This window comes from Nicotiana tabacum, chromosome 10 (genome assembly GCF_000715075.1).
Source record: "Nicotiana tabacum cultivar K326 chromosome 10, ASM71507v2, whole genome shotgun sequence".
Lineage (NCBI taxonomy): Eukaryota > Viridiplantae > Streptophyta > Magnoliopsida > Solanales > Solanaceae > Nicotiana > Nicotiana tabacum.
The window spans coordinates 122,983,213-122,992,965 of NC_134089.1; the positions used below are offsets into that span (position 1 = coordinate 122,983,213).

At 34.5% G+C, this 9,753-nt stretch overlaps 1 protein-coding gene across 1 annotated transcript; it reads right to left on the reverse strand.

Moving 5' to 3' along the window:
- Positions 1 to 505: 505 nt before the first annotated feature.
- LOC107766459 (heavy metal-associated isoprenylated plant protein 16-like) lies at positions 506 to 2,051 on the reverse strand. Its single transcript, XM_016585239.2, has 3 exons — positions 1,885 to 2,051; positions 1,684 to 1,768; positions 506 to 1,574 (listed from the first exon to the last, which is right to left on the reverse strand). The coding sequence occupies exons 1-3, from the start codon at positions 1,888 to 1,890 to the stop codon at positions 1,267 to 1,269; spliced, it is 399 nt and encodes a 132-aa protein (XP_016440725.1). The 5' UTR covers positions 1,891 to 2,051; the 3' UTR covers positions 506 to 1,266.
- Positions 2,052 to 9,753: the final 7,702 nt, after the last annotated feature.

Here is a 9,753-nt window from a genome sequence, read left to right on the forward strand (position 1 = left end):
TAGAATGTCCTAATGCCAGTCAACTTTAGACTGTACTTAAGGTCTCATCTACACATACCAATTCTTCTATATCCCAAAATGATAATATAAGTTGGTTATACCAACTTATACATACACCGTTACTATCAACCCCTCAAAAAATTCCATATATCACTCTCATACCTTTTGCATTATGGCAGCTTTGGATTATAAGAATAAGAACACCCTAGACCATCAAAAACTCACTTTAAATATACCTTTTATATTACAAAAGGCTGCGGAATTTTATTTTCTAACAAATCCTATATCAAAAAATTATTCTCTAACAACTTTATATATAAAATGGCATCCCCAAACCATAACACTTATAAGTTAAACATTGATGGGTCTTGCTCCTCTAATCAGAGCAATAATGGTATTGGTGGTATTTTTCGAAATTACCAAGGCAACTGGATTATAGGGTTTGCAGGAACATCAACACACGGGACAAGTGTTCAGACAGAACTTCTAGCACTGCTCATGGGGCTAAAAATTGATGTACAACAGCACCTCAAACCACTCATCATTGAGACATATGCACATGCAATAATCGGTATGTTTAACTCAACTACAATGCAATACACTAATCTTATTAACGATTGCAGGTTATTACTCCTACAGCTGGATAGTCCTCCTCTCCAAAGCATCTACAGAGAGCAAAATTGTGTTGCAGATAGTTTAGCTAAATATAGAACCATGCATGCATAGGATAGCTGTCTACTTTTTGGAAGTCCACCACCTTTTGCCATACCTTCTTACCAACAAGATCAAAATGGCACACTACAAAGAAGACTGATTAAAACTAAGTCTACCACTTCAACACAATCACTCTCTGTTTCAAATACTTTGTGTAATAGTAGTATTTTAACTAGTACGGTACCTAGTATTATTAGCAGTGTTTTACCTAGTTCTACCTTTATTACTAGTAATGGTTCCCATACGGGGCTTTGGTGCCAAACTCTACTTTTGTAAATCTGACCGCTGATGCATCTTCTTAACAGCTCTCTGTGTTTGATTATCTATAATATAACTATATTTTTTCGACCAAAAAAAAAAAGAAGAACTAAAACCAAAACTTATGGTCTATTTGATATATATTCGATGCATTAAGCTATGTGGACGGACCAGAAACTCGAGTGCTACTCAAGCTGTGACATTTCAGCATCTTCGATTGTGCAGATGTTGTAGCCCCAAAATACACACACTACATGCATGTTCACAGTAGGATAATATAATCCGCATTTGTGTTTACATAATAGAACAGCCAGGTTGATGATCATATGAATCTCTAACTTGATAAACAGGGTATTGAGGCAGGGTATAATAGTAGGGAGTTTGCCACTGTGCCACGGCCGCAGCTGAAGCTTGGGGCTTTGTATCAGAACCAGCTTTGTTTTTGTTTTCGCCACCAGCAGCAGAAGCAGGGCCAACGCTTACCAATTCCGCCTGCCCCAAATTCTTTCTGAGCAAACTTGTCAGCGTCACAGCGTCAATCTCATCTCCCACCACTTCTAACTGATTTTTCTCTTCCCCTCTCATAGCTGCTGATTCCACACCTAAGTAAAAGAACAGCAATATTAATTAATCCTCACTATGAGTTTCACAAGATTTTGATTCATGAAACCATTAAAATAAAGAACTGAAAGGAAACAAATCAATATATACCTGGCTGAGAAACAGCAATCTTGAAGGCCTTGGACCGATATTTCTGATCATTTCCATTCAAGGATAATTTGATAACCACCTTTTGCTGTAAGAGCACATGTTAGTAATCAAAACCGAACTATAGTCTATATATAGTACACCCAAAGATAAGAAACGCTGCTTAGGTATTAGAATGACAAAAAATAATTTAGACATGCATACCTTCATTTTCTGGGTTGTGAATGTGATGTTTACTTTGCAAAATAAATCAGGGGGGTTGTGATTTTCGAAGTGCTATGAAGTTGCAGTGAAGAACATGTACATTCTGAGAGTATTTATAGATGGACCTTCGCCTAAGCCCCAAAGTATATATGATCCACATAAGCAGATTTTTGGGTCATAGAGAAATCAGATTTAGTCTTTTTTTTCTTCTTTTATTTAATAAGCCACGTCACATGCTATGCTATCCTCAGAAATTGAAATTTTGAGTGCGTCAATGCAAGTACATGTAGGAACAGATACCATACCAACCAGAGAATGCCTTCTATATGGCAAACTGACACTCGAAGCAGTTAGCTAAATTATAGTACTGGCATCTTCCTACTTTCCTAAAATTACAATCTCGTCTCTCTTCGAATTAGCAAGACTTTTTGTTTTAAATCTGATTGTACTTTTCTTTTTAAGCTTTAAAGGGTTCTTTGGTTGGGGTATAAGTTATTCCGGGATTATAATGCGGAGATTATATAGTGAGTAAATTATTTGGTGAAATATACTTTTATCGGTAGATATTTGTTTTATTACACCACAAATTGAATATATGGGATATAATGTAAAATATATATTTGGTGTTTACTAAATAAATTGGGGTAAACTTTTATTTTTAACTAGTAAATTTGATTGCGCTTCGCGCGATTATAAAGACATCAATAGTTTAGAAATAATATTTATACATTTTCAATCACAATAGAAAAATTATTATTTATCACGTGTATATGAAAATAATTCATATATAGTTAAAATCACAAACACAATTTTCTCTTAAAATACAAGCTTAGACTAACCTCATTTTATCAATTTTTTTTTTAAAAAGGGAAGGGAGTTCGTAACGAAACTTTTCACACAAACAATGAAACAAACACACATTAATTATATGTTTTGTGTGTATGCATGATTCTTTTAGTCAAATTATATATTAGATACATGTTTATATGTACCTGAATTTTTGTTTATTAAATAGTAAAACTTTCTAAATAATAGAATTTTCTTTTAGCCAAATAAATGAAACATGAAATGAAAAAAAAAATCAGAAAAGAAAATTAGAAAGTGAAGAAACTACAAATAGAAAGAGAGAAAAAAATTAAAATAAATGGCAACGCAAGTTGCTCTGTCTGTCCATTACCGGTTCTTATTTCTTTTCTATCAAGTATTATTATTTTTTCTTTAATAATCTTTTTCATTATTCTTCTATTCTTTCCTTTTCAGTTGTTCTTTTCTTCAATTCTTCGTGCCTTAAAGTAGCTCAAATTTTGATGTCTTGCCGCTTCATCTTTTAGAAAGATTTTGATGTCTTTCTGCTTCTTTCGTTGTTATATGTAATATTTTTATTACAATGTTACATCTACCTTGTAAATGTTGTTTTTTCCCATTTTCCCTATTTCAAGCACAAACCAATAATACGATTGTGCCAAGTAGTTATGTTGAAAAGTTTTAATTCTGAGTTTCTTGTATTTGGATAAATTAGCTTACCTTGGAGCATGAGAAATCCCGACAGTTCCAAGCTTGTGTGGAATGCCTCTTTCATCCTCCAACACCTAAAATTATTTGGTAATTTATGTGACCTCAAAATTAATGGGCCAAAAAATAATAGCAAAATATTATTGCAATTTAAGTAATCGTACCTTGATTAACACTTGATGGTCTTGATATATTGTAAAAAGTCCGGCAATTTTTGGTTAGAGCATGAGCCTTTCTTGAAATTAATCTTTGCATAAGGCAGCCAACTATATGCCTCCCTATTCAAACTCAATACATTAATTTAAGCACAAGAAGTTTCTGTCAAAATAAGATTAAATGAAATAATTTTTTATGTTGAGTACATCAGATCAAAGATATAAGAAAAAGGTAAAAGAAAGAAAAATTTCAGAAATAAGCCATGACTTTTTGATCGAAATCTTCTCCTCCCATGTGAGTTTATCCGTAATCATCATAACCTCAAAAAAACCTTAATATAAAACACCTAATACATATTGTTCTTCTTGTTGGACTTGATTAGATCACTGAACGAAAGTAAAATAGTTGGGGCATGTCGATCATTGGAGATCAAAATGAGATTGACTCAAACAGGACAACATGCTACAAAATTATACATTTTTACTGTTGCTACTTTCATATTATTCGATAAGGAAAGATGCAATTTAGTGTCTGCAAATTAAATATTTGGTGGTCACGTTATTGAAAAGTCACAACCTTATTGAAATGCGAGTTTTATGGACGTCTTCTAAAATTAGAAAATTATTTTTCACATTCCTAATTAATTGCAACGGTTGAATATCATTGAATGGATTGGAACAATTACATTGAATTAAAGGGAAAGTTGTGACTTTTGGATTTCTAAACATAAACATTAAATTTAATAAAATGGAAAAATGAGAGAAAAGCCAAAAAAGGAGAAAAAAATAAGTGAGTTTCTTGGATAAAGAGAGATGACACCTCACTTTTCTATTACCCTCTTTTATATAAATATATAGATATAGATTTTAACCTTTTTTTGATTGTAACCTTAGATTTTTTTAAAGAACTTTAGGGGAGGAGCCTAAAAGGCATTATCTTTGTTATTGTAGTGTTTTATCTTGAGAGTAACAATCTTGGAATTATTACCGTATCGTGGGATAGAATAATACGACAATTGTGGTACAAATTAACCTGAAATTGCTAATTCCGGATTCGAAATATCAACCAAATGCCGAATAAAATAATTTGCCATATAAGTATTCACAATGTATTATTTCGTCATCAAGCTCTAATATTGCAATTTGGGCATATAAATCGAACTAGAAAACCGCACTAAATCGAAAAGTCAAATCAAACAGATTAAAACCCCTATAATTAGGTTTGGTTTGATTTGATTTGGTAGTGAGTAAAAAAAATTCGAATCAAACCGACATATAAATATATAATTTTTATATATATTTTTAAGACTTTTCATAGAATTTTCTTTAAAAAAATATCTAGAAATATTTGCGATTCTCTTATGGGATGTAATATTTAGTTAAATATGAAGTTCTCTATTTTTATAGCTGTAAATAATGGGTTGTATGATCAATTTCTTATCAAATGTTAATGAAATGTATCAATCTCTTTCTTCTTCCATATTTATATGTCAAGATCTATTAAATTCTTATATCTTTTCGAATTTAATTTGGTATTTCGATAATTAAAAATTAAATATAACGTATCTTTATATAGATATCATATTGATTTTTATGTTTAATTATTAAATTCAGTTTACCTCGAAAGTGTATATCAATTACATATTATTATCAAACGACTAAAAAATAACAATCATATGTTACTAAGAAAATTCTCCTATAAGAATATGTTAATAGATCATATGTTTGTCAATTTTTTTCTATTTTTACTATATATATATATATTTATTTATCACAAATTTAACAAAGTATGATTGAAATAATATTCGTGGAACAAAAAAACCCGAAAACTTGAAAAATTCGACAAAATTAAAGCAATCCAAAATAGTTGATTTAGTTTGGTTTGGTTTGATAAAAGCCGAATCAACTCAGTCTATGTACACCCTGATTGCAATCAAAGAAGGCATTACGCAATGATGAGGTTTGTTAATTGCACCTTATTATCTGTTTTAAGGTCATTCATTAAATAAAGTTCCCTTTAGAGCCCGTTTGGGCAAGCTGACAAAATCTACTTATTTTAAAAAGTACTTTTTTCCAGAAATACTTTTTCAGAAAGTACTTTTAAAAAAAACAGTTTGCGTTTGGCTAATTTTTCTAGTGCTTTTGAGTGTCAAATTACCAAAAAGCATAGTAACATTATTTTAAAGAGGAAAATAAACTTAAATATTTATTGTAAGATACTTTTATTATTTTTTTATTTTATTTAACTAAAATATAAAATATAAAGTAAACAAACATAACAAAGATTTAACTCAATTTTACATATATAGTTATACCAAAGTATATAATATTATCTAGTATAATTACTTAATGTTACACAATGATTTGAAAAATCAAAATACATCATTTCACATGAATTAGAATTCTATTCCACGATTTACTATATACTTATAATCTACCACGAAATAATAAGTGTGATGACCCAAAGGGCCATCTTTTGTTTTACAACTCGAATCCGTATCTCGAGACCTTAAAAATCTCGTTTTATCTTTTTTCGATTTGCGTGCGCAGTCCGGACGCATAATCGGAAAGCCCTTATGTGAAAAAATTATGAAATGATGATTTTTAGCCTAAAAAGTTGATTTTTGTTGACTTCGATCAACGTTTTGGGTAAGTTGACTTCGGTCAACGTTTTGGGTAAGTTGACTTCGGTCAACGTTTTGGGTAAATAGACCCAAACTAGTGTTTCGATGGTCCTAAAGGGTTCGTCGTAAAATTTGGGACCTGGGCGTATGCCGGGAATCGAATTCCAAGGTCCCTAGCCCGAGAAATAAATTTTTGAAGGAAATTGATAAGATTGAAAATGTAATAATTTAAAGGATTTGATCTTGTTAGCATCAGGCCCGTATTTTGGTTCCGTAGTCCGGTAAAGGTCCATTATGATATTTAAACCTTAACTGTGAAATTTGGTGAAAAACAAAATCGATTTGACGTGATTCAGACCTTGGGTTGAGAAAATAGAAGTTTTGAAAGTATCTTGAAAATTTCATGCAATTTGGTGCTAAATTTGCAGTTCAAGGTGCTATTTTTGGCGATTTGATCGCGCGAGCAAGTTCGTATGATATTTTAAGACTTGTGTGCATATTTGGTTTGGGGCCCCGATGGCTCGGGTGAGTTTCGGATAGGTTATGGAGTGTTTTGGACTTAAGAAGAATAACTGGTGTGTTTCAGCTGTGTTGTGGGCCTCAGACCTCGCAAATGCGAGGTCAGGGTTCACATTTGCGATCACTATTGAGGTCGTATTTGCGAGGCCTTCATCGCAAATGCGAAGGAAGGGTAGGCCAAGCAGTCTTCGCATTTGCGAAGATTTCTTCGCATTTGCGAAGTAAAACTGGGAAGGGCATGGATCGCAATTGCGATCATTTCATCGCATTTGCAGAGGATCATGTTCGCATTTGTGAACTTACCTTCGTAACTGCGAAGGCAGCAGAAATGTGGAGGACTTTACAATTGTGATGGTTCTTCGCATTTGCGAGCTTCGCAATTGCGAAGCTCACGTCGCAAATGCGACATCTGCAACTGATAACTTTGGACTTAGATGAGATTTTTCATTCATTCTCCCATTTTTCAAAACCTAAACTTTTAGAGGCGATTTTTCAAAGGCTAGTTCTTCCCCAAATCATAGGTAAATAATTATTAACTCATTTCTTTCAATCTTTTACTTCTTTTCACAAGATTTCATCCTAGAATCTAGGGTTTTTCATAGTGGAATTGGGGATTTTTGGGTAGAATTTAGGAATTTCGAAATTTGGGGATTTAATCCTTAAATTGAGGTCAGATTCCAAAATCAATTATATATCCGGGCTCGGGGGTGAATGGATAATCGAGTTTTGGTTCAAATTTTGGGTTTTGACCAAGCAGGCCCGGGGTCGGTTTTTGACTTTTTGGAGAAAAATCTATAATTATGCATTGAAATTGATTTGTTTAGCGATAATTGATGTTATTAAGTTAATTATGACTAGGTACAAGTGGATTGGAGGTGGAATCGAGAGGTAAAGCGGTAATTGAGCTTTGACTTACTCGTTGGATTGAGGTAAGTATTTGGTCTAACCTTGACTCGAGGGATTAGGGATCCCCGACTTAATTGCTATGTGAAATTCCATGTGTGTGGTGTATAGGTGTGGTGACGAGTACCTATGCGCTGCCAAATTATCTGTTTAGCCTGTTCCCTTCCACGTTCCTAGTATATTATTTTTCTTTCTTAACTGCTACTTGCTTATTGATGCTTCCATGTCTAATTGCTTCTTGTTAAATGTTATTTTCTCTATTGAAGGTATTAATCGTTCCGTAGTTTCATTATATTACATTGTTGGTTTAAGTTGGTTTATTGGTACTTCATGGTACCCTTTTGGTTGGTCTCGTTGTGTAGTATTAACTTATGAAGTTTCATAATTGTATAGATTTTCCGTTATTTTGGTTTGAGGTATAAATGTTGTGGAGGGTTTTGAGCTAAATTGTGAAATACTTGTTTTTATTTATGATTGGTACTGATATGGTGGGATCGGGTTGCACGCCGCAATAGGAGGAATAAGAGTGAAATGTGATTGTCTGGTGGGATCGGGTTGTGCTCCGCAACAAGGAGCAATAAGGGTAGACATGTGGGATCGGGTTTGTGACGACCCGACCAGTCTTCTCATGAGCCACCGCTCTATTTTCCCCATTTCTGCTTCTTTATGCTTCGTTATCTCTGTTTTATTGTATCGGGTTTGGTCGGATCGAGTCCGGAGTGGTTTCGTTAAGGTTTGAGACACTTAGTCTCTTTTACGGGAGTTTGAGTTGGAAAAGTCAACCGCATGTTGACTTATATGTTAGAGGGCTCGGATGCGAGTTTCGATGGTTCGGTTAGTTTCGGGAGGTAATTTATGGCTTAGGAGTGTGATTGGAATGGATTTTGGAGGGTTGGAGTAGTTTTAGGCTTGAATTGGCAAGTTGATATTTTGGCGTTTCCGGTTGATAGGCGAGATTTTGATATAGAGGTCGGAATGGAATTCCGAGAGTTGCAGTTCGTTGTATCATTTGGGATGTGTGTGTAAAATTTTAGGTCATTCGGACGTGGTTTGGTTGTGTTTTTTATCAAAAGCGTATTACGAAAGACTTTAGAAACTTGGGCTTGAATTCGATGTGATTTGGTAGATTTGATGTTGTTTGAGGTATTTTGATGATTGGAACAAGTTTGAATAAGGTATTGGGCTATGTTTGTGCTTTTGGTTGAGGTCCCGGGGGCCTCGGGGTGATTTCGAATGGTTAACGGAAGAGTTGAAGTGTAATTGCAGCTGCTAAAGTTGCTGCTTCTAGTTTTTTCGCACCTGCGGTTTGGGGACCGCAGGTGCGGTGTCACACGTGCGGAAGGGAAGGCGCAAATGCGGTTTGGAGGAGTAGTTCCAGGAGCCACAGCTGCGGTATATGGACCGCACCTGCGGAGTCGCAGATGCGACGAGGTGACCGCAGATGCGGTTTGCGGCCGTTAAGTGAGTTCTGCAGAAGTAGAGGATTTGACCGCATATGCGGTACCGCAGAAGTGGATTTTGGACTGTAGATACGGTTAGGCCTGGGCAGAATATATATATATTTCTTCCTTCGCGATTTTTGAAGGGTTTAATCATTTTTTGACTTTGGCTTGAGAGCTTTTGGACGATTTGGAAGGGAAATTTCAAGGGAACTTCGTTAAGGTAAGGATTTTGAACCTAAAACACATTTCTATGGTAATATTTCATGGATTAAGACTGAAATTAAAGGAATTAAAGGGCTAAAAATTGAAGAACTAGGGCTTGAGAAATTGGACTTTTGATTTGGGATTTGGAGGACCATTTGGTGTCGGATTTGAGAACTTTTGATATGTATGAACTCGTGGGGAATCTATTGATGTGAAAATTTCTGATTTTCGAGAAGTGGGCCCGGGTTTTAGTAATTTCGGGGTTTTAGGTATTTTTCGATTGTTTTCGCTTGGGCTTTGTTCCCTTAACATATTGTGACGTATTCACTCTGATTTTGGATAGATTCGACGTGCGTGGAGGTCGATTCGAGGGACAAAGACGTCGCGAGCTAGAGATTTAGCCGGTTCGAGGTGAGTAATGATTGTAAATGATGCTTTGAGGGTTTGAAACTCCGGATTGCACATCGTAGTGCTATATCAAGGTGAGACACACGCTTGATGACGAACGTG

What these genes read in the sequence shown, in the direction of transcription:
- LOC107766459 (XM_016585239.2), bottom strand. An exon ending in GATTGCTGTTTCTCAGCCAG is followed by an intron (nt 1,575 to 1,683) that starts GTATATATTGAT and finishes TCTTTTACTTAG; the next exon opens with GTGTGGAATCAGCAGCTATG.